The sequence below is a fragment of the Rhamphochromis sp. 'chilingali' genome (genome assembly GCF_963969265.1).
Source record: "Rhamphochromis sp. 'chilingali' genome assembly, chromosome: 8".
Taxonomy (NCBI): Eukaryota; Metazoa; Chordata; class Actinopteri; order Cichliformes; family Cichlidae; genus Rhamphochromis; species Rhamphochromis sp. 'chilingali'.
This window is the reverse complement of record NC_137935.1, coordinates 110741-136196: the sequence shown is the minus strand read 5'-3', so window position 1 is coordinate 136196 and position 25456 is coordinate 110741. Positions and strand designations below refer to the sequence as shown.

The 25456-nt window shown below is 44.1% G+C and overlaps 2 protein-coding genes across 6 annotated transcripts in view; both read right to left on the bottom strand.

Annotated features, from left to right (window-relative positions):
- Nucleotides 1–893: 893 nt before the first annotated feature.
- LOC308400565 (uncharacterized protein) lies at nucleotides 894–5961 on the bottom strand. Of its 4 annotated transcripts, none has more exons than XM_080888344.1 (6): nucleotides 5683–5961; nucleotides 4436–4622; nucleotides 4063–4346; nucleotides 3906–3975; nucleotides 2892–3657; nucleotides 894–2231 (listed from the first exon to the last, which is right to left on the bottom strand). In XM_080888344.1, exons 1-6 carry the CDS (start codon nucleotides 5728–5730, stop codon nucleotides 1436–1438), a joined length of 2151 nt encoding a protein of 716 aa, XP_080744470.1. In that variant the 5' UTR covers nucleotides 5731–5961; the 3' UTR covers nucleotides 894–1435. The 4 variants fall into 4 exon arrangements, with proteins under 4 accessions (XP_080744470.1, XP_080744469.1, XP_080744471.1 ...); XM_080888343.1 differs by having other exon boundaries at nucleotides 5620–5959; XM_080888345.1 differs by having other exon boundaries at nucleotides 5531–5958.
- Nucleotides 5962–11422: 5461 nt separating this feature from the next.
- nyap2a (neuronal tyrosine-phosphorylated phosphoinositide-3-kinase adaptor 2a) overlaps nucleotides 11423–25456 on the bottom strand; it is an 81591-nt gene continuing 67557 nt past the window's right edge. Inside the window, exons 7-8 of one of the 2 annotated variants that reach the window (XM_080889981.1) lie at nucleotides 21333–21445; nucleotides 11423–11997 (exon numbers count right to left, since the gene is read on the bottom strand). In XM_080889981.1, coding sequence (XP_080746107.1) covers nucleotides 11776–11997; nucleotides 21333–21445 — 335 coding nt within the window. In that variant the 3' untranslated portion in view covers nucleotides 11423–11775. Of the gene's footprint in view, nucleotides 11998–20638; nucleotides 21247–21332; nucleotides 21446–25456 lie in introns of those variants that run through there. The other variant, XM_080889982.1, reaches the window with a different exon arrangement.

Here is a 25456-nt window from a genome sequence, read left to right as displayed (position 1 = left end):
GCTCAGACTGCTGCTGATGTGATGGTATAGGGCAGATTTCCAGTACCAGCTGAACATCATTGAACTCCACAGCCTACCTGAGTGTTATTGCTGACCACGTCTGTGGGTTTATGACCACAGTATATCATTTTCTGATGCTGCTTTCAGCACGATCACACAGCTTATCTCAAACTGGTTTTTTGAATATGACAGTGAGGTCAGTGCACTCAGCCTCCACAGCCACAGTCCTGTGATTGTTCAGCACTCTTAACAGGTTCTAAATGCAGTCTCCATAGCACGTTCTTCTATTTCATCTTCAGATATGTTGAAATGTAGGTACTAACTGCTGCAGACATGTCCACACTGTCTCCCCTTTATTTATTTTCAGCGTCTGCATCCTGTCAGCTGATCATTACCTATAAACATTAAATCAAAAGGTCAAATCTGAGCTTCATCATTTGTCTCACACTACTGAGCTTCATCTGAAAATGAAAGCTAGATAAATGTCTGATTAAAGCTGGTCTCTCTTCTGATGTTTGTAGATCAACATCACGTTCATGGATTTAAATGGGAGCTCCGCTCTTTACTTACCTGTTGCTATAGAGAATCGTTGCATAAGAGCTGCACTGATATTAATCACGTATGTGCTTAATATCAGTGCAGCTGTCTGATTTGAACCTACTTCCTGGATGAAGACTCTGCTCGTACACTCAATGTGACTTCAACTAATCACATGTAATTTTTAGCTTTAGCTACATAAGTCTGCACGTTGAATTTAATGGACAAAATGTATTTGATTGGTAGACATTATCTTTGACACATTGCAGCTGCCTTTTAATCTGAATTATTACTTCACGTTCATCGAGGGCAGAAAAATCATTTTGAAGCTGGAGCAGCACATCCAATAAAAGCTCGTCAGTCAAAGGAGTTTTATTCTACACACTGAAACACAGCAAAGTCATTTTTTAGCAGATGAAACAGAAACTAAATGTTTATTAGAGCTGCTTTCATCTGATTCCTCTTCTGTCACTGACTGAGGTCAAGGTCTGTTTGATTTTGGCAGCTGAACTTAAATCACCACGACCAGGTGAGACGCCAGGTGAGAGTCAAAGTCCATTTAGAAGAGTTGTCATTTTACCTCCTAAGGCTGGAGATGCTGTCAGGGCCCAGCTACTCTTTACCTTTGTTTTAGATTTCAACCCGAGACATGCGGGGGCATCAGGGGAGTGTGCGAGGTGGTTTTGCAGCAGAGATCAAACATTTTCTGTGTCGCTGACTTTAACAGGGGATAAAAAAAACAGAAACGCCAAAGGAACAAACCAGCCAATCAATGCCGGCTTCAAGAGGTGGATGGACACACTCCCTAAACACAATTTGATGTTGATGTGCCGGACACAGTCGCGGGGGGTGGACTCAGCGGGAATTGTCTGGGTTTTCCCGCTGGCCTGTTTCTGTGTCACTGTGCCGTGAATTCGTGCGTCCATGGGAACGCGTCCGTCTGCTTCCTGTGCTTGCTGGCAGAATCGCGCGAGTCGTGCTCGCTGTCTCCACAGCGGTGTTTCTTGAGCTGGCGTGAGTCGGAGAAGCCCCGCCCACAGCGTTCGCACGAGTACAGCTTGACACCGGTGTGGATCTGCATGTGAGACTTCAGCTGGTTGGACTGGCGGAACTTCCGGCCACACACAGCGCACTCGTACGGCTTCTCGCCGGTGTGCACCAGCAGGTGGCGGTGGTAGTTCTGAGGCGTCCTGAACTCTTTGCCGCAGTGCTCGCAGCGGTGAGGTTTGACACCTGTGTGCAGAAGCTCGTGCTGCTTCAGCTGCGATGCCAGCAGGAAGCCTTTGTGACAGACAGCGCAGACGTGTGGCCGGTCGCCGCTGTGCTGCCTCAGGTGGTACAGGTACAGGTGACGCAGGTGGAAGGCTTTCCCACATGTGTCGCAGGTGAACTCTTTGTTTTGGGCGTGGCTCTTCTCGTGCGTGCGCAGCGAGCTGCTGCTGCTGAAGCTCTTTGGACAGACTTTACAGCTGAACGGTTTGACTCCGGTGGACCGCCGCCTGCCCGCCTCCCCGCCGGACTTTCCCCGATCGCCACCGCTGCCGTGAACCAGCTGCTGGTGCTTCTGCAGCTGGCAGTTGTAGAAGAACGTCTTTCCGCACAGGTCGCACATGAACGGCTTTGCCACGCCGTGAACAAGCATGTGAGTCTTCAGAGCCCAGGTCCCCGTGAAGCCTTCGCCACACTGATCACACCTGAGGAAGGAAGGACAGGTGAGGAAGGGTCAGAGGTTAAAGAAGACGCAACTCACAGAAATCAACACGATCTTGATGTTTTGAGTGATCAGCACACAACACAAAGCAGTGTTCACCGAGTGCTCAGGGCCGTCTGTAGTGCTGTAGGGCTTTTACTGTGCAGTGTTAATCACTGCGAAGTTGGCCCATATAAATAAACCTGAACTGAACCGAATGAACAGGAAAGCTGACGCTGGTATTTCTCGTGTCTGCCTGCAGCGCCGTGCCGCGCTCTGTTGGCGGTTCACTGGTGGATGTCAGCAAACAACCCCCCTCTGCTTCATGTTTGACGTTACATTGAAGCACTCATAAAATCCACGATCACCTTATTTAATCAGTTCACCTGCAGTCGCATAAGTCTAGTCTTCCTGCTAAGGACCGCGCTGATGCTGTTCACCTGTACACCTCACTCAGGTGCGTTAAGAGACACAGGCGAGCGTTTCGCCCGAGGGTCAGAGTGCGCCCTGGAGCAGCGCGTGTATGTGACCCTGGATCGTTCAGGTGTGTTTTTTTTTGTCAGATGTTGTGTGTTGAGCCAATAAAAAGCAGAGATTTCTGTCAAATACCGAAACAGACTCGCTGAGACCCAGAAAATATACGTTATCGTTCGGGGCCTCGTACCTGAAGGGCTTCTCCCCGCTGTGTAGCCTCAGGTGTCTCTGGAAGTTGTATTTGAGGCCGAAGCTCAGGCCACAGGTGGGACAAGTAAAGGGTTTCTCTCCCGAGTGGACCACACGGTGCTGCAGCAGCCCCATCCGGCACTTGAATGCCTTGTCGCACTTGTCGCACTTGTACGGGCGTTCCTCGGAGTGCGACCTTTTGTGCACGCGCAGGTTGCTGGCGGTGGAGAAGCTCTTGGCGCAGGTCTGGCAGGAGTACGGCCGTGCCCCGGTGTGCACGGTCTGGTGCTCCCGCAGGCTCTTCTTGCGCGTAAAGCTCTTTCCGCAGACGTCGCACATGAAGGGCTTGACTTTGGCATGCGACACCTCGTGGTATCGCAGTGCCCCACTGGAGGTAAAGGTGCGGTCACATGCGTAGCACTTGAGTGGCGTTTTCTCAAGCCGGTGACAGGCCTGGTGCGCTCGAAGCTGACGTGGCAGCCTGAACTTCCTGTCGCATTGGTCACAGCGCAACAGCTTGTCTGGGTCGCTCTCCTGCGCCTCGCGGAGACGGTGGGCGAGCAGGTGGCGCTGCAGCGTCTGCGCTTTGTAGAAACCTTTGTCGCAGGAGCTGCAGGGGAACGGCTTCAGGTGGCACGCGGCGTGCTTCAGCAGCTGGTGCTTCTGATGGAAGCCTTTGTCACACAGCTCGCAGAAAAACCTCTTCTCCTTGTACAGCTCCCTCCTCCGCCTCCTCTCCTGCTCCTTCTGCTGCTCCTCGCTCACACCTGAACAGTAAGACAGACAGGAAGTCAGAGACGCTGCAGGTTTGACAAACAGAAGCGACTGATTAATGGACCATCAGCTGTTCTGAAGGACGACATCATCAAGATCCTCACGTACTAGGTCTTGAATAATCAGGCCCCATCTCATCTTAATGTAGCGTATCACGCCATTAGAGCACATCGCTCTCACACCACAGGCTCACCTGTGGTTCGCACAGTATTTAAAAGTAGATGGGAGGCAGAGCTCTCACCTGTCGGACCCCCGGGCACCTGCTGATCATCATGTTTCTGTTCTGCAGGTTCAGACTTCGTCTCTGCTGCCTGGAAAACGCAATGGTATTATTGGTCACCACATACAGAACCATCAACCAGTCAATCAACCAGTTTGAAGCAGCTGTCATCACTCACAGCGTCACACTGCTCTTCGTGGGTTTCATCACCTGGAAGCTCAGCGGCCGGCTGATCCTCACAGTCAGGAAGTGATGTCACATCTGCAGGCTGGATCATATCACGTGACACCTGAGGATCTGCAGAGAAGTGCGTCATGTCCAAAACACTCACAGCACCATTCTGCAGTGCGGTCAGATTGTTTTGGCCTGTGACTGGTGCGTGCACCGGCGGGCTGAGGATGACCACAGCCACAGCAGCAGTGGCAGCAGCTGATTGGACATCCAGAGACAGGGTGGGTGCATCTGCAGGAGAAACCAAATGAGTTTCCTGTGAGACTTTAACCCGGGCTTTTGAGCTGAATGACTGTTCGACCTTTGACCCTGGGTCTCACCTGCCGGGCTGAACTTCACCGCCGATTTGGCCATCCTCGAAGCGCCGGGTGTGTTTTCGAGGCAACTCAGTTCTGCCCTGAGAGCTTCATTTTCCACCTCTACGCTTGCATACAGCTCCCTGAAGACTCTGCAGATTTTACGGACTGCCTCTCTGGCCACGCCCCCCAGCACGATGGACAGGTGAGCCTGCAGCACAGACGCATGGGTGACATGATAGATGCACAGGTGGAACAGGTAAAACATCTGATCTGAGGACCCGAGCGTAACTGATTTCTGATTACGCAACCTGTAGACAGGCCCCGCCCACATCCACCTGAGGAGTTCACCCTCAAGTCACAACATGCTGACTCTCTTGGAGACTGACTGATGCTCACAGCGAGTTTTCTCCATGACATGCAGCATGTTTTCAGTGCGAATGCCTGACTGACTGTTGGCCTGTGGCACGAACACCGACAGTGCTGAGACAAACACCGAAACCATCCAGCCTGACTTGGAACCGCTTCACCGAGGACGCCGTTTCCACAGCTCTTCACAATCACCTGCACGCTCAGTCATGTGACGATGTCATTCACAGATTTTCTCTGCTTTTATTTATCTTTTTATTCCGTGGACAGTTGGTGCATGCACAATGACAACAAAAGGCATTTCCAGGCCTTCCTAAACACAGGTTCCCCCCAAAGCTGTGCGCTGAGCCCAGTGACTGCAGCCCCAGCTGTTTACAGATGGCACCGTGATGCTTGGCCTCATTTCTAATGAGGGTGGTTAGCGAGGCTGCACCTTTAAGGTTTAGGTGCTGCTGTTTTCTCCTCTGTTGATGCTGGTTAACCTTAAGCTTCTGTTTAGGTTAAGTAGAGGATGATGACGTCATACCACCTGCGGCAGGTGAAGATGAGGCTGCGAACAGATCTGTTTACGTAAACTTTGGTCATGTGAGCAGTTACAGCTAAACCATGCGCGCGCACCACACTTCTGGACAAACCTGAAGGCATGCGCACTTCAGAGCTGCATATACCTGGGTCAAAGATCAAACACCTGCCTCCAGGCGTCTCCTGCGTGTCAGTGGGCGGGGCCAAAACGTGTTGTTTTTTTTTTACCTTTCATCCCTTCTGTAGCATGTTTTTAACGCGAAACCGGAAGTGACGGCGGATTTTGCTCTCACATAATCTTCACCTGAGCTCCTCACCTGGCCGTGCTCCGCTCGCGCGCCCTCCCTCCCCAACTCGTGCACAGCGCTCCCCACGGCTACCTCCATGATCAGCTCCACCTGCGAAGAGAACGTGCTCAGGGCTGCCATGTTGTCTTTGTCCCATGCCGGTCCGCGCGCACACGTTTTCGGAGGACGAACCGACCGAGGAGGGTTCGGGTCAGCCGGCCCGGGTCAGAGGTCAGACGAATACGCTCTCCGCGGGATGATTCCTCGCTCTCTTTGCTACCAACATGGCGGTCTGACGCGATGGTTACTTCCGGGTCAGAAGGCGAATCTCTCTTCTTCTCCTTCGTGGTAGGACCGCCACCTGCTGGAGGAAAGGTGAAGCGCTCAACAAATTAACTGAGCGTGCGCACCCAGAGCGTCTGCGGAGACGTCACCAGAAAAATGAGAAAATGAAAAAAAAAATCATTTCCAATTCATCCTGACATAAAAGACGTACATTTTAAAACGTCAGGTGGAATTTATCCAAAAAACGATGTTATCATACTGAATGTATTTATGAACATCAGTCCAACAATGATTAAAGAAACATGTCCACAAGGTTGAGCCTGAAAGATTATAAAAAAGAAAAAACTGTTACAGTGTAACAAAGGTCAACACAAAGTGCGAAGAGAAAAAGTCCTTTACTGTATGTCAAAAGAAGAAAAGTAGAAAGAGCAGTCGGGAGTTTTTCATTCAGCCATCTTTTCATACACAGTTAAGCTTCACAGCATCTACATTTATGGATAAAAAGATATCCCTCATAACAGCACTGTCCTGAAAACAGAATGCAGATTTTATTGTCAATAACTATCCCGACGATTGAGTCGCCCTGGACTGCATGCAGCGCCACGTGCCGTTCCAAAAAGCTTGAACCCATTCACAGTGAAAAAACACGTGATGCAGGCTTTCAGTGTCGTTTTCACAGAATACACATGTATTCAGATTAAATTTCAATCTTATAAAAATCGTATTTATTATTTTGATGTTTACTTTTTTTACTTTAGGTGAAAGGGGAAGAGAAATATATTTTCTTTGTATAACCCTAATCTTCTCGTTCTTAAATTCTTTAAGAATATAACAGGGTTAGGACAAAATAGCTCTGATCGCCTTGTTTGTGTCACAAAAGTCAATTCCTGCTCTGCGGAGCTGTGTCAGTCCAGAGGAGACCTTAGAGAGCACAATATCTTCTTTATCTTTGATCTCAAAGGGACACTTTTATAGTTCCGTCAGCGTATCTGATGTTGAACTTCTTACAGGTAACAAGTCACATCCTCCTCATCTGTAAAATGAATCTCCATTCATCCACAGACTATTTACCCAGTCGATGTACCTGTTGTTGTACTGTGAGGAGTAAAGTTATGTTTGTATGTTCATTTCCATTAAAGAGGCACCTGCTTATGGAAATCTGAGAGTTTAACTGGTAATGAGCTGCAGTCTAAATCACAGTGAAGCGAAATGAGTGAATGTGGCAAATGCTGAAAAACAAAACCTGTCTCCCCATTGGTCAGTCCAAAATGTGACATCCTGATGTGTCGCTCAACCCTGAATGTTTAATGAGCCGAACAACATTTTTAAGTTTAACATAGGAGTTAAGTACCGAAAAACCTAGGACTAGCTCAGTGACAGGTGACGTTTAATAGAGCTCTATTGGCCCAGTAATAATTTTTTTGAACAAAATTGTTCATCTGTCATCACCTCAGATCGTCTCCAACCGTTTCCCAGCTCGCCTCGCTTGTTCAGTGTGAGGCCACAGCCTCCTCCCAGTCCTCCCACAGCAGCACGTCTGCAAAGTGGAACCTACCGCTCTTACCGACAGCTGAGTCGACGCTAAATCTCTTCTTTCACATGTCTCCAGAATAATGATATGTTTCTGTGCAACACATCCATAGCTTCCTCCATCTTTGCCCCCATATCAGGTAAATGGTAAATGGCCTGCATTTGTATAGCGCTTTTCTAGTCCCTAAGGACCCCAAAGCGCTTTACACTACATTCAGTCATTCACCCATTCACACACACACATTCACACACTGGCGATGGCAAGCTACATTGTAGCCACAGCTGCCCTGGGGCGCACTGACAGAGGCGAGGCTGCCGGACACTGGCGCCACCGGGCCCTCTGACCACCACCAGTAGGCAAACATGGGGTTGGTATCTTGCCCAAGGATACTTGGCATGCAGCCAGGAGGTAGCCTGGGATCGAACCACCGACCTTCTGATTTGTGGCTGACCTGCTCTGCCACCTGAGCTACAGCCACCCCAGTGCGATTTTGGAAAGTATTCAAAGGAAGAGGTTATCAAATGAAAAATGAGAAAGGGAGATTAAGAAAGTAGGCAGGAGTACTAAGAGGCTAGGTGTGCAGATAAGAGAGATTTCAAAGGAGAACTAAAAGGCTTAAAGTGAGCTGTATGTGAGGCTGGACACCAACGAGATGAGAACTTGTATCGATTGGCAGAGACAGAGCTGACAGGATGTGGAGAATGGATGAGTTCAGGCAGAAGGGAGGAAGAAGACCTCAGAGAGGGTTCATGGATGTAGTGAAAGAGAACATGCAGAGGGTTGGTGAGAAAGATGAGGATGATCCATTGTGGCAACCTGTAAAGGGAGCAGCTGAGAGAAAAAGAGGAAGCACTTTAATTCCTGGACATGATTTAATAATCACCTTTTTATTGCTGATGCTGTATTTTTTCTTATTTGCATTTAAGGTGAGCTGGTGTTGTGGTGCTGGAACCAGGCGACCTCCCCAACAGAGTAATAAAATTCTGCTGGATTCCAGAGGGAGATATATTTCTGTCTGTAACACGCTGGACGTATTCTTGCTAAGTTTATTTAAAATCAGAATCACAGTTTAAGTGAAAACTTATGTCTGAAAACAGACAGTCACTAACGTTTTACTCAGCATTCTTTGCTTTGACCCAGTAAAACCATGAATCTGAATCCACAGTACTAAACTATTTGACTCCAGTTTAATGATAAAAATGGCAAAAGTGTGTTCATTAAAAATCTGATTTATTTTCATCACAGTGTCACAACAGTCAATAAAAATAAACACAGACTCTGAACTCGTTCACCTGGACCCTGATCCAGGAAGCGGCTTCAGCAAACCCTGAACTTCCTGTTCCAGAAGATTCGAGCTGGTCCAATCAGCTCTGAGTATGTTCAGCCTGACAGACCAGGGCAAAGAGTCAACAAAGAGCACTCTGTCATCGTCACAGACTGAATAAAGTTTGATTTAGATCAGCTGAATCCTGATGTGACCTTTGACCTTAAATCCAACAATCGGAGCAAGTTTGCCCACAGCATCTGTTATAGAGCTGTCTGCATGCCGCTCAGACACGGTTCAAACATTTCAGGAGGAGACGTTTAAATCGGGAACACAGTTCCAAAACAGAGCCGAACCTCGGTCTGATCCGCTCTGAATCTGTGCTCCTGATCCAATTTGGATCCATCCTGCAGAGTCAGTGCTGTGGACTCCCTGCTGTCTGGCATACCCACTGAGAATGTGTTAAGGTCAGAGGTTACAGTGAAAAATAAGTGTTTGTACGAACTTCACTCTGATCTCTGACAGCTATTCTACGAAATGGAAGGTCAGTTAAATGGTTGGGCTGCAGGACTCAGGGCGGAGTCAGAGAGAACACCTGCCAGTGAAAAGGTGAAGTTCACAGAGTCTGTTGCCACAGTAACGGACTCAGAGTTTAACTGAAGCTGCTTTCTGGAGCAGGACCCTGATTCAGTGCCAGCACTCCGCTCAGTCACAGGGACACCTGCCCACAGGTGAAGTACACGAATGAGAGTGAAACAGCGCCATCATGTGGACAAAATGACCTGATTTTTATGTGACTGACCTTTACATCATCATCCCGAGCCTTAAGCCAGGTGTCGTTTGAAGAATAAAATATTTTAGTTTTTCGTGTTGCATGGAGGAGTCATGTGACACTCTCAGGTCATGTGACTGTTCCCTCAGTGCAGTGGTCAACATGACATTACATGTATGTAATTACCTTACATACAGTACCATCATCTTTCAGTGATAAAGTAATGATGTACTGATTACATGTTGGTCCCTCTCTCTGACCGGCCTGTGCTACGGCTGCTCACGCTCTGGCACAGAGGAAAGGAGGAAGACAAACTGAGCAAGCTCAGGAAGTCTTTGTGGGAATGGACATCATCATCATCATCATCATCATCATCATCACGTTGTTACCTGGCTGCACAGCTGCGTTCAGCATCATGGGATCGCAGTAGAATCTGTCCTGCACTCTGCTGTGGTTCTGCTGTGTAACGTTCAGTGACACCGAGCGCGGTGGGAACAATGATTTAAACATTTCTCTGACAGTCTGAGGGAACGATCAGTCTTATGTTTCACAGACACTGATCCTGTTCATTGATTAATCTTAAAATTTCTCAGGACAAGTTAATAAAGTTTTATTTTAATATCGACTTTTACAAACTGAAGTGCACTTGGTTGATTACAGGAACAAAAAGCATCAAATCGTTAACAAGGACGCTATAGATGACATGATCACACTCTGTGTTGATCACAGCGAGTGTGAGAGTTTGTGTGCATATCCAAATATGAAATCTCCCCATGGCTTCGAGAACATCTGTGGACAAGATGGTCAACGTCTGTGGCAGACAGGAAGTCACGTGACCTCAGAATTGGAAGACACGTGCGGTCGTTTACACGTGGCCGAGTAGGCGGGGCGTGCACGATGAGGAGGAACAGGCCTCATAATTCCTGTCAAACTTTGATGTTTGTAGAATCAGCTGAGGTGGAGACGTCACATGACTCCATTATAACCCCGGCTGCGATGCTCCTCTGTTACACAAGAGCGAGGTTGCTGTGACTTCAAATGCCGGGTGCTGCTGATGTCACATGATTTCCTGTCCTCCATCTTGTCTGTAGTCAGATGCCACGTGGCTTGAGGCTGATTTACATTTATCTGATATCCCATAATGCTTTGCTTCAGTGCTTTGATTTGACATCATGATAATCAATCAGCTCATTCACCAATGATCAATAAACTGCATTCATCAAGTGAAAGCTTTCTGCAGACCGTCATCATCATCTACTGCCCCCAAAGGAGTGACCTTTGACCCTGACAAAGCTGTCTCTCCCTGTTGTTGATGACAGTCGGGGCAGCTGATGAGAGCAGACGAACAAACAACCTGTCAAAATATTCTCTTTTCAAAATAGCCTTTCTCATCTGAATAAAAGTGTTTTCCATATAAAACACGGTCACGTCATTCTTTCACACACAGATGAGCAAGCCTTTAATTTTTTAAATATAAAAACACGATTAAGCAACATTTTCAGCCTTTTTGTTACTTTATAAATGACTTTTTTCTGCTACACAACTGTCAGACTTAAAAAAAACCATCAGTCTTTTACAGATAGAAAAATAACGAGTAGAAAGACGACAGAAAGCTCTGCTACACCCGAATGACCACGCCCTTCTAGACTCTGATTGGATGGCAGGAGAACACCCGCATGAGTGTGTGTGTGAGAGTTTGTGTGTGTGTGTGGGGGGGGAGCTGCTTATCAGGTAACCTCAGGGGCAACTTCCTGCTTAACCCATGCAAGGAAACAGATTGGCTAATCAATATCTAGATCACTGGGAAACCACACCCCTTTTCTCTGTGAAGACGCTGATTTGGACAGTGCCTTTTCCTGGAGGTGAAACTTCCTTACTAGAGGGCTCTGTGTGAACATTACTGCCCTCTGCACAGATTGACCGATTTCTCTGATTATTCTTCTGATGGTGAACGGACCTGCACACATCAGGACATCTGCAGCTTTACTGTGGTATGTTCTTTCTTTAAATGACAAACATACCACACGGAGGAGCAGGTCCACCTGTTAGTTTTTGTATGTAACTGAAGAACGTTTGCTCTTTCATGACTATTAGATTCAGTATAACTTGAATTCATGTAAAAAAGTAAGATGCTCAGAAGGGAAGAAAGAAGTTTAGTCAGATGACTTTCAGCAGTGGCTCTGCTCTTGCTCTCGTGAAACAAGGAAGGAAAAGCATCTTTCATCACATTCAAGCATTCAGTGCACGGTGGAACCTCATCATGATCATCATTGCTGTGTTTCTCCGTTTTACACAACACTGTTCTGGGTGTTTCATGGCGCGAGTATTTGTCTTTCAGATGGCGGTGTCCCAGAACACGGTGGCAGCATGGCCAGCGGCAGTGGGCGAGGCCGAGTATGGCGGTGGCTGCTTCCTCTTCCAGCTGGGCAAGATGGGCATACTGTCCTGTTTGCACAGATTCTTATCTGGCCGCTGACGAGCTTTGATCTCTCGACATAAAACTCTCTTTTTCTCAATCATCTCCATCATGGTGGCGTCGCCACATAGCCATGGCATCTGGACACAAAGAACAGCTCGACATCAACAGACCCATACCTCCCTTCTCACTGCAAACTACACTGAGACACACAACGTTACTGTGATGTTTCACACAACTGCTGGCTGTGGACGCCCTGCAGGTTCACCGTCACATTCCTATTCCTAACCTGCTTTCTTTGACCTAGATAAAAATGTCACTGAGGTCAAGGAAAAGAGATGATGCTGAGGACAGGAATGACCTCACGTTTGTTTTTCCTCCATGATGTGACATTGGATGTCTGAAGTGCTCACACTACAGTTTGCAGAAGATGGACTACAAAACCTCCGTCTAACTTCCCTACAACATTGTTTTCTGGAGGTAATTTATACCAGAAAAGTCAGTGAAATATAAGGTTTAATTTCAACCTTATATTTCACTGACTTTTCTGTGAAATATAATATAACATCCAGGGTTAGATTTACTAATGTCTGTAGCAGCACAAGGCCGTCTTTTGATGTTATAAATGTGCTGGTCAGTTTTAAAGTCTTAAATAATCAGGCCCCATCTTATCTTAATGACCTTGTAGTACCATATCACCCTATTAGAGCACTTCGCTCTCGCTCTGCAGGCCTACTTGTTGTTCCTAGAGTATTTAAAAGTAGAATGGGAGGCAGAGCCTTCAGTTTTCAGGCCCCTCTTCTGTGGAACCAGCTTCCAGTTTGGATTCAGGAGACAGACACTATCTCTACTTTCAAGATTAGGCTTCAAACTTTCCTTGTGTTAGGGCTGGACCAGGTCTATTTATTTGTTTGATTATTTATTTAAAATTTTATACTTTGTAAAAGTGTAGTACTTTTTTTTGAACAGTAAGATAATTTAAAATGAGTCAGCAAAACACACACACACACACACACACACACACACACACACACACACACACACACACACACACACACACACACACACACACACACACACACACACAGTATTATGTATAAGCTTGTATGCTAACTGTATCTCTTAATACACAACTCTATTACCAAAACATAACTTATCGTGTTGTAAACAATAATGATATGATTTTCTGTCCAGCCTGTTTGTGGAGTGACCTGATGAGTCTTGTTTGCCTGTGACCGTCGTGAATTGACATTGCTTTGAACAAAGGGTTAGATGCTTCATCAGTTTCCTAATGTGTTTACAATGAGCTCTGTAGTATTTCATATGGTTTTTAAATGTAAGAATAGAATCTTTTTTTTTTTTTTTTTTTTTTTTTTTGCCTGTCCCGTTTGGCTCTTTTGCCATCAGAATTGTTGTCTAAAGGCAAAGAAAGATGCCCAACGGATTTACTTTACCAAATTGACCATCCCAGCCTTGCCGTAATGGTCCATTTGATTCACCTTTTATTGTTTATTTTATTTTCACTTACTGAATACGGGACAGACTTGACTGGGGGAAAGAAGGGGAGAAAGAAAGAGGGAAAGAGAAACAGCTGAGAAGAGGGACGGGGGAGAAGGGCAAAAGACAAAAACCAACAGAACGGGCAGAGAAAAAAAAATGCATATATCAATCACCTGGATCACCTGCTGAGAAAGAAAAAAGAAAACAAGCAGAAGAGAACAAGAGTAATAGAATCAACAACATCACAATGATATATGGGAATATGACAGTAAATACTAAATATTAAACATTATTGTGCAGCACATAAGATCAACAGAACACAGTGTGCTTTGAGGTAGGAGCAAAAAGGGTGTAGTTTGTGGGTGTGATCACCCGTGTGTACACCTGTGAGCATGGACGCGCTTGTTTTTAAAAGGTTCCTTCATGTAATGATCTGCTAGAGGGTGTGGGGGGCCACAGCCCCGTCCTCCAGGGCATGAAGCAGGTATGTAAGAATAGAATCTAAAAGCACTTTTCTGATTAGTGCCTACTTGGGTCAGCTCGGCGCAGATTGACTCAGTTTTCAGGGTTTTCCATTATGTACTAGTACCTTACGTACACCTTATGTCCCATTACGTACTGGTAATTTTTTAGCACCTACTCAGCGAGAGTTCTGGGCAATCCGAGGTGATCTGAAAACATGGCGTTAGCCTAAGCAGCCCCTTTAAGCCCTGATTTTAGTAATTTTTTTCATGGCTGTATCTGTTTCCCTCATTACTGGTGTAAATTGTGATTTAACTGAGCCCAGTCTGGTTTTCTGTTATCCTTCTGAGACACACTAAGTGCCTCTGAAGGATTAGGAAATTTGGATATAAGTGTCTTAATTTCCTACTGGATAACTGAGAACCTACATGGACTGATCCCTACAGGCCTGTTCACTGTTTTATATTTCATTATATGTTCCAGTTGTGCCTTATTTCATTATCAAAATGCTGTGTTTCCCTTTTTGGCATTAATGAAATGCACTTCTCTTTTAATGCGGGGGGATTCCCATCACATCTTATGAAGACTCTAGAGCGGCTCTTCCTCAACCTCCTCCGACCACAGGTACAACATGCCCAGGACCCACTACAGTTTGCATACAAGGCGGGTGTCGGAGTGGAGGATGCCATCCTGTACCTCCTACACAGAGCCCACTCACACCTGGATGGGGGAAAAGGCACGGTCAGGATACTGTTTCTTGACTTTTCCAGTGCCTTTAATACCATCCGGCCCTGTATGCTTCAGGAAAAACTGAACAGGATGGAGGTGGACCCCTGCCTGGTGGCTTGGATCTCCGACTACCTCACCGACAGACCACAGTACGTCAGGCTGAAGGACATCACGTCTGACACTGTGGTCAGCAGCACAGGAGCACCACAGGGAACTGTGCTGTCCCCTCTTCTCTTCACCCTGTACCCCTCTGACTTCTGCTACAACTCTGAATTATGCCATATTCAGAAGTTTGCAGATGACACGGCCATCATGGGGTGTATCTGGGATGATCAGGAAGAGGAGTACAGAAGTCTGGTGAGGAACTTTGTCGCATGGAGTCACACAAACCACCTGCAACTCAACACCTCAAAGACTAAGGAACTGGTTGTGGACTTCGGGAGGTCCAGAGAAGGTCCACTGCCGGTTCAGATAGAGGGGGAGGAGGTGGAGGTGGTCAACAAGTACAAGTACCTCGGGCTGTGGGTGGACAATAAACTGGACTGGTCATGCAACACAGAGCACCTGTATAAAAAAGCCCAAAGCCGACTGTACTTCCTCAGGAGGCTGAGGTCTTTTAACATCTGCAGGAAGCTCCTGAGGATGTTTTACCAGTCGGTGGTTGCTGGAGTACTTTTCTATGCTGTGGTGTGCTGGGGGAGCAGCACAGCAAAGAAGGACTCATGCAGGCTGGAGAAACTGATCAGGAAGGCTGGCTCTGTGGTCGGCATGAAGCTGGACACTCTGGTGACAGTGGCAGAGAAAAGGACATTAAAGAAACTGATGGACATTATGGACAATGCTGGGCATCCTCTGCACACAGCCATTAACAACCAGAAGAGTCTGTTCAGTGACAGGTTGCTTCTCCCCAAGACAAGAACTAACAGACTTAAAAACTCCTTTGTCCCACACGCCATCAAACTGTTTAACTCCTCTCTGGAGGGGAGAGGGAGGGGAGACAGGAGGACAAAGGAGGGGGGAACAACTAAGCTGTAGTGCCTCTTCACCTCACTGTGCAATACCTTGTGCAATACTTTTTGTAAATAGTCAACGGTGCAATAGACTCAATACTTGAAATGTGCAATTCACTTGTATTTTTATTTTTTATTCCTATTTATTCTATTTATCCCCTTTGTATATTTTATTTATATTTGTCTCTGTATTTATATATGTGTGTGTGTGTGTGTGTGTGTGTGTGTGTGTGTGTGTGTGTGTGTGTGTGTGTGTGTGTATATGTATATATATATATATATATATATATATATATATATATATATATATATATATATATATATATATATAACAATTCTGTAACTCTGTAACTTCTGTCGGTGCTGTGCTTTTTGGAAGTCGAATTTCCCAGAGGAACCCACCCGAGGGATTAATAAAGTTCTATCTTATCTTATCTTATCTTATGATGCCTGGGTGTTTCTTCTTCACTCACTGTGTGTTTATGCACCTCTGCATTTAATGATGAGTTATTGTCATGTCTGACTGTGGCAGATGATGGACACAAACACAGAAACAACATTTGTATCTTTCGTGTCAGACCGAGGGCCGTGTCAGCACTGCATCATCAAATTCCTGTGTAATCTGTACTTTATTGATCCCCGTGGGGAAATCCCTCTTGGCATTTAACCCATTCTGTCACGGTTCGTAGGATGAGCCGTGTGGAATTATTAAAGGACCCAAAACGCAGGCAAAGGATGGATGATATGAGTGAGTGTTTATTTTCAAAGTGGCAAAATGACACCAACAGGCAGCGGGCGTATGAGAAGCAACTGAGGAACCCTAAACTGGGAAGACTCCTGTCTCCCATCAAGGGATGGGAGACAGGAGAGGAACACACCTGGGAGAAGTCACAGCTGACGGGACAGGGGAAACGTAATCTGAACACACTCACATAAGACAGAGACCTTCAGAATAAAACAGGAAACTCATAGACACAGAGGACCAGACAAGACACTGACCTTAACAGACAGACTCACGAACAGACACAGTGACACCATAGACAGACACAGACTCAGGACCATGACACATTCACTCAGTGAAGCAGTGGGCAGCCATTGGGCGCCCAGGGAGCAGTGTGTAGGGACGGTACCTTGCTCAGGGGTACCTCAGGATAGCCGTTCAGTGGATTTGGACCCCTGACCTTCCAATCATGGGGCCACCACTCTACCTACTGAGCTATCCCTGCCCCTGTATATGATGTATGTATGTATGATCTGTATATGTGGTTTCGACAATAAAGATGACTTTGACTTGACAAAGGGAGTCAATACTGAACATGAAATTACAAACAAACCAAGAGGAGATAACACTCAGCTAACATGGGACAACATGACAACAAGCAAAGGAAGACAGAGGACCTGAATCCACATACAGGATGATGAGAGGATAGGCTACAGGTAGAAGCACGCTGGACCTAATACTGAACACAATGCACACAGGACAAGGGACTATCAAAATAAGACAGGAAACACACAGACAGAGCCTCAGCCTGACACAGTGACTGTGGAGAACAACTAAACAGGGAACAGAAGAGTCATGACAGCAAGTGTAAACAGAGGGATCACAACAACCAAAGCTGGGAACACGATCCTTACCTCACAGTACTACACAAAAGACACATAAATGCTGGCTCCACAGACCCAGGACCATGACTAGGGATGGGTATCGTATAGGTTTTATCCAATACCAGTACCAAACTGGTACTTTTGAAACGGTGCCGGTGCTTAAAGAATGGAGAACACACACTTTGTCCAAAAACCTCTCATGTTTAACTGATTTTTAACTGTTTTTTTGTAAAAGATAACAATGTTAGCCGTTTCTGCAGCTATGGGGCATATATGGCATCACTCTTGGCTGGAAGCAGTGCTTAAACAATGGAAAAAACACAAACTTTGTCCAAAAACCTCTCATGTTTAACTGTTTTCCACTTTTTCTTTGGTCATTTTAGCCTTTTTGGCCAGGGTGAAGGGAGTATCTGCCATCAAACAAGAAGACAGCCGCATGTAACTACGACGGTGTTTGCTAGTTCACCTTACATGCATTAATGTAATAACGTGGTTAGCCTACTCAGCGTAGATTACACACGAACAACATTAAGCTACTCACGCAGAGAAGAACGGCTGCTGCTGCATCATCATCCTCATCATTTCTGCTACACTGGCAGGGCTAGGGGCCAGGACTCTCCTCTTCGTGTTCTTGGGGGATGTTGCTAACTCCGGGTTAGCAACATCCGGGCTAACTCCATTAGATTACAATAAAAACTGCCTTGACATGACTACTGTTGTGATATATATATAAATTAAACAGTAATCATATTCTATGTCGTTTTGTTTTGGTTTGTGGTCTCCTGTTGCTGTTTTTTGGGGATTTTTTGGGTCCCTTTTCGTCCCATTCCTCTTTGTGTTATTTTTGTTGTAATTTTGAGTCTTTGTGGGTTTTTTGGTCTCTTTGTAGTACCAAACAGTTGTTTCTGTTTAGCTGGACATAGCGTATTGAGCATATTTGTCACAGCTGCGACGGCAGACGTGTGGAGGTGAGGTAAGGACTCAAACACAGGCGCTGACTTTGATGGGATGAGTGAGCTTTTATTTATAAGTGAGCAGGATACAGCAGGAGCGGAGGATGGAATGCTCAGAAACAAAGGGGAACCTAAACCTAAATCCACAGACGACACAGAGGAAGGGTCACACAGGGAGACCATGCAGACAAACCAGCAACACGCAGGATAAAACACAGGGCTTATATACACAGTGGAGTAACCAGGGAACAGGAGGGAAACACAGCTGGGAGAAATCAGGGCTAATGAGACTAGGGAAGAAAAACTAGACACAAGACATGGACCTTCAAAGTAAGACAGGAAATACAACGGGTATGCACAGACTCAAACTTAACACTAAGATGTCAGACATGGCAACAGGGAGGAAACATGGAGACGTGGGACGAAGGCAGGCACAGTCACACAGAACAGAAGGAGCTCAAAATACAAAACCTGAGAACAGGAATGACTAGAACAGTTCTGGGGCTTTTCTTGGATAGCAAACTTATATTCGAGAAACAAATTAATTCCGGTGCTTCATTGGCTTCCAGTGCGTTTTAGAATTAAATTCAAAATCTTACTTTTGACTTATAAAGTGCTAATTGGCCAGGCACCGGACTATTTGTCTGACATATTGCAGTTTTATACGCCCTCTAGAGCCCTTCGATCAAGCGATCACCTGCTCCTTACCTTACATAAGTCTAGGATGGTTCATAGAGGAGATCGGGTGTTTGCGGTTGTGGCACCGAAACAGTGGAATGATCTACCTCTCCACATTAGAAAGGCCCCAACTGTTACTCTTTTTAAATATTTTAAAATATTTTTTTACTCTGGCTTTCGAAACTGTATGAGAGTTACCAATTCTTTTATCCTAATTTTCTTTTAATTTTCTTACCTGTCGTTGTTGTCAATGTCATTGTTTAACTGTTACTCTGTACAGCACTTTGGTCAGCTCCCTGTTGTTATTAAATGTGCTTTATAAATAAATAAATAAATAAAATAAATAGAACAGAACCAAAACTATTAACAGTGACAACCCTAAATAACAAATAGTCAAGAAACACAAATGAACAGCTGCGAAATGGTATAATATTTGCCCATGGATTAAAAATAATATAAATAAGAGCCTGAAAAAAGCATGGGAAAGGGATCTAGGGCGTACAATGGATGAAGATACATGGGATTCTACATTGTCGAACAATGGATTACACATTAGGGAAGCCAGGGGGAAATTTATTCAATACAAAATTCTTAACAGATACTATTATATTCCTTCAAGGCTGTATAGAATGGGGATTGGTAGAGATGACTTGTGTTGGAAATGCCAACAAGCCAAAGGTACTCTGATACATGCCCTCTGGGAATGCCCGCTGGTTTTTCCAGTTTGGAACACTGTACTGAATTATTTGCAGGGGTGGACACTTTGTAACCTACCCAGATCACCTAAATTATGTTTACTAGGAGACAAAGGAGAGGTGCTGCAATTAAATAAACACCAGTTTAGAGTGTTAAGTACTGCATTGGTAACATGTGCCCGTGTCATTTTGGAACACTGGAAGGACTCTCATATTCCAACGCTTAAAATGTGGAAAGACAGAATGATTGGGAATGTTGCGTGCGAAAAGATGCTGGGAAAAATACACCATGTGACGGAAGCTGCGCTGGAACAGTGGGACAATTTTTGCACCTACATGTCTACCTGACTTGGACATTTGAGCTTAATACAACATATGTTAAAACCTCACTTGTTTTGTTTTGTTTCGTTGTGTTTTATTTTGTTTGTTTGTTTGCTTCTTGCTTTTGGTTGTTGCATCTCTGTATTTGCTGTTATAGAATGCAAAATCTAATAAATACTTGAATTATAAAAAAAAAGAAACACAAATGAAAAAGCTACAAAATATTGGGTCACTGACCCAGGACCATGACAGTGTTGTCCCACTCCCACAGAGTGCACTATGTCCAGATGAACAGAATCAACTCTCTGGGATTTCCTTACCTGAATGATTGAGCATTTGTCAAGATGCCTCTTTGTAGAGTTTTGTGGTGTTTTTGCGTTGTTTTTTTTTTTTTTTGTCTCGTTGTTTTTTTCATCTATTGGTGCCATTTTTGGTTTTATTTTTAGTCTTTATTGTGTTTTGTGCCTCTTGGTGTTGTTTTTGTCCCCCTTTTTATTCATGAGCATATGAAATCTGAGTTTCTTGTTGTGTATTGATTCATTTAGCAACAGTAGGCATTATCAGTCTGGCATGTGATTGGCTGTTACTCTGTGATGTGGCATCCTGATGAATCTGTCTTTGTGTCAATATTAATAGTTACAGTCAATACTTTAAGCTTTATTGTCTTTTTTTTCTTTTATTGTCTTTTTTGAGTTAGATAAGCGAATGGACGGACACACACACACACACACACACACACACACACACACACACACACACACACACACACACACACACACAGAAAGACAGACAGAGAAGACAATAACATGTTTTTAATTAGATGACTTTAGCTCACGGTTGTGTGTACGTGTGAAATTATCACAGCAGCTTTCGTGTATGAGGATAACTTTGACATCCATACATTTTGATTATATTATAAACAAATATAATAAGATTATAATTATAGAAACAACCATATTGTACAACATAATCATTGTTAATAAATGATTGAATTTAAGTTTTGCTTACATGTTAAAGAAGTGGGATAGATATTAGTGGGTGGAGTTATTATTGGTGGAAGTAGGTGTGGTTGCATCCACATGTTCAGGTAAAAAGTTTACTGACACTTTTAATTCGATCTTTTATGATTTAAAAGGTTTTAATTTCAGAGTGAATTTGAACAGTGTTGTTGTTAGTTTAGTGTAATGTTAATATAATGTTAGTATTAGCATTTAACTTTGTATCACTATAGAAACTACAGTATAAGTACTGGAGCATTTAACCGCATGCTGTTAGTTTCAAAATGAAAGATAAATCCAAAAGATTGAAATATTTGACATGAATGATACAAAAGTCCAAATTAGTAAAAACGTGCGCACATCTTGTCAGACTTCAGCTGATGGACCAAAGCTTCTTTTACTCTCAAGTTGTTTTATTTTCTCTTGTTCAGTTAAAACCTGTGTAAAAATATTTCAGGTCATTATCATCTCAACATGTAACACAGACAATAAACAGGTAAACAGGTGCTTTACACATGCTGTACCTGGCTTAGGGCAAGGTGATGCGGCTCATGCAGGTGACGATGTGGCATGCCGCCTGGTGAAGGAACTCCTGAAGTCGAAGCTGAGCGGCCGAGCTTACCCGCAGACTTTGGTTCTGCAGATACAGATCAGTGATCGTCAGTAAACTCAAAGAGACATCACCTCGGTGCACATATGTTTGTGTAGATTTTTAGTCCTCCAGGGGTTCTGTTATGAAATAAATATATATTCTTAATGCTTATTTTCTGTTTATATTGTTTTATAGAGCCCAGTGTAGGAAAACACCCTTGTGAGTTAGAATGTAGGCCAAAAGTCACAGAATAGACTGCACGTCCTGTGCAGAAAACAGGAAGTATAGTGCAGAGGAATTTAATAGTTCTTACTAGAGATGGCACGATACCACTTTTTTTATGTCCGATACCGATACCGATATCATAAATTTGGATATCTGCCGATACCGATATGAATCCGATATAGTGTTTTTTAATCAACAAAACTGTTTTTTTAAATATCTTGCTGCATTTTGTATAAGTTCATACTCAAGTTTAAAACAACAACTACACTAAAGCTATTCTGTTATACCTGTATGCAAAAAAAAATATTTCATAGTTCAGCAATACTGATCAATCTAATAAACTTAAACCTACACCATCCTCCCTATTCTGGTATTTTAAAGAGTACTTAGCGTAAATATTAAGCAACCTAACTAATAGGGTTCCAACTCCCAGCAACAACAAAAATAAATAAATAAAACATAGGGAACCACCCCTCACGCTCCACCTCATGATGCTTAATCGACGTAATCAACCTTAATTTGATGCAGTGTGAAAAAAATGCACAGAAATCAATTATTTTTTTCAATATATTAAAATATTAAATAGATTCAACATCTTTCTTCAACAAAATTGCAGACTGCACAGATGGTACCTTCCCAAAGGAAAAAGTACTATAGCTTACTAGGGTATATATATTAGACTTAATAGTCACTATATACAGTAATTGACTTCTATTCATTTTACATCAAATTAAAACTTTGGGTGTCAGATAATTATTTATTAAAAGCTCGACATTTTAAATGAGAATAAGAAAGAAAAGTATGTCTTTGTGCCCCTTTTCCCTGTTCATGCCCTATCGGCCCCCCTGGCTAAACTTTGCTAGATCCGCCCCTGCACAGTTACCAGCGTCAGCTACGTAGAAAAAGATCCTGGTGTAGAAAGTAATATTAAATACATTCTAACAACAGCTGATCAAGCTTAAACGTGCTGCTGTTGTTCAACCGCTGGTTTGCTCTTTCTGGTGCAAAGTGGGCCAAAAACAAACAAGAGACACGGACTCGCGACAGAAAAGCCGATCAGCTGATCGTTAAGCAGTTTCATGATTGAAGTAGCAGCAAGAGGAGGAAGTCGCTCCATATATCGCTTGTTAAGCTTAACGCAGGAATGCTTTACAAACATTCAGAGATGGACTTACACACTTGCTTTACTTCTCTCGGGATAACTTTGTCGGAGATGAAATGCCGGGTTGCTAGCGAAGCTCCACATGCTATCCAGACCACCGACAGGTCCTGCACGCCACAGCCGCTCTATCACGTGATGCATACTGCTCCGACGTGCTAACGTTCTGAGGTGAGTTACGGTGTGTTGCAAGTTTTGTGAGGTGCTTTCGTGATATTTAATGGATCGGATTACATTTTTTATTTTTCTCCGATATCCGATCCAGTAATTTAGGTCAGTATCGGACCGATACCGATACGTAATATCGGATCGGTCCATCTCTAGTTCTTACCCTTTTTTTTTTGTACCTCGGGGCCCAACCTTTCCACTACACAGTGGCCCGAGGTTAGGGCTATTACTGACACTGAATAAATTGGCGTTGCTTTTGGTTTGATTTATACTTAATAACTACATCCAATCTACTTCATTTTAACGACTAAAACCTTATCAAATAAACATGATGAAGACATGATGCAATGTAATAATCACAAAGACATTTATTTATTATGTGTATGTGAACCTGCACAAAGAACAAAATGCCAAACAGGTTAACTTTCATGGGAATCAAACTGACACAAAAATAATTCACAATTCAATTTTACTACAGCAAAAGAGAAGAAAAAACTGGATAAATAATGTGATGATAAAATAAATACATTCAAAATAATTTTCTGACTAAATGAATAACTAAATAAATAAACTGTTATAGAATGTAAACAAAGCGCAAATGAAAATATAGCCTTATAAAGTCATGGTCCCGGGTCGGTGACCCAGCGTTTTGAGTTTATTGTTATTACTTTTTAGTTTCTTCTGATTTGGTGTGAATTCTTATTTTGTATTAGTTCTTAGGAGTTGGTCCTTGTGTTTAGTGTTTTAGTGTTCTCCCTTCTGCGCTCTGTTCGTGTCCCTAAGTTAGTGTTCTAGAACAGCTTGTGAGTTTCCGGTTTTACTTTGTAAGTCAGTGTCTGGTGATGTCAGTTAGGAACAGCTGTGTCTCCATCCTGTTCGGGCCATTCCTTATTCCCTTCTGTGTGCATTGATAGTGTGTATCTACCTGTGCTCACCGTCGGTTCATCTGTGTTATTCAGTCTTTCTCCGTGTCTCCCCTGCTTTCTCCATGTCATCTCCGTGTATCATCCCGTGTCCTTATATTTTCAGGTTTGTTTATTAGTTTTGCCCAGTCTAGGTTTTAGTAGCTCCCTGTTCCTTATTTCCTGTTTCCTGTTTCCTGTCACTGTAAATAAACACTCACTCGCACCCCAGCCAGTACCTGCATTTTGGGTCCTTCTCTCGTAACACCACATGACTGTTGCCCCAGCCGTGACATATAATCTGTGAGTGAATCTGAAAGTTTCAGCAGTAAACCGTTTTTCATTGGCAGAACCAGAAGTTACTCTTTATATTTAAGACAAATGTGCAAACAGTCACAACAGGTAACTCCCCTTTACCTGAGACACCTGAGCCTGCCTCTGAGACACGATCAAATCCGGTCTGGGTAGGGTTGGGGAAAGGATCACTCTCTGAGTCTGTTTCGGGCTTTGGTCTTGGTTGTGACCACAATGGAAAATCCTGATTCACACAGATATGTAGTTGTGAATGGGAGAAGGAGTTTCACAGCTCTTAGTGCCAGACATGGGTCCTCCTTTGAGACAGCACTCCAGAAGGAGCCCACATCAAGTTTGCTCCACTGCAACTTTAAAGTGCTGTTGGTGGAAACTTCCAGAAGCTGTGAGAACTGGGTCCATTTAGCTGCTGGTGCACGATCAAGAACATGATGTTGTGATGCCTGCAAGTCATTGAAGCTGCACCATCACTGCATACCCCAACACTGTCCTGCCAGTCCAGGTCGTTCTCAGTGAAGTAGTTGTCTTTTCTTTCAAAAGTCATTTTATTACACAAAGGTTTCAGAGCAACGTGTAATACAAAGTAGAGATGGCACGATACCACTTTTTTATGTCCGATACCGATATCATAAATTTGGATATCTGCTGATACCAATATGAATCCGATATAGTGTTTTTTAATCAACAAAACTGTTTTTTAAATATCTTGCTGCATTTTGTATAAGTTCATACTCAAGTTTAAAACAACAACTACACTAAAACCAAATAACCAAACAAATAGACAGGAACAAGAAAAAAAACGGGGAAGAGGGAGAATCCGTGGGTTACTCAGAAACAATGGACATTATATCTTTTACAGATTGCACATGCGAGGGGGGAAAAGAGTCTTTCCACTTTAGTGAAGTAGCTGTCTGACCAGCAGTAATGAAAGGTTTAGTGCTCTGAGTCTAGAGTTGGGCAGCTTCAGGTCTGCACCAAACATAGCACAGAGTGGCTCTGGTTTAATTTGAGGACTTCAGACATTGTTTGGAAAACAGAGGTCCAAAGGTTGGTCAACAAAGGTTGGTCAACAAAGGACAGGACCAGTACATATGAAGTAATGTACCACCCCCACACCTTCTACTGATTGGATCCACCTCTGGGTATATACACACCATCTTAGCGCTGGATCAGTGCCCCCGATGAACTATCTTAAATTGAATGAGAGTGTGTTGAGCACACATCGATGTATTGTGAACTTGGCCGAGGACAGAGTCCCACAGTTCATCTGTGATATGAAAGTTAAGGTCT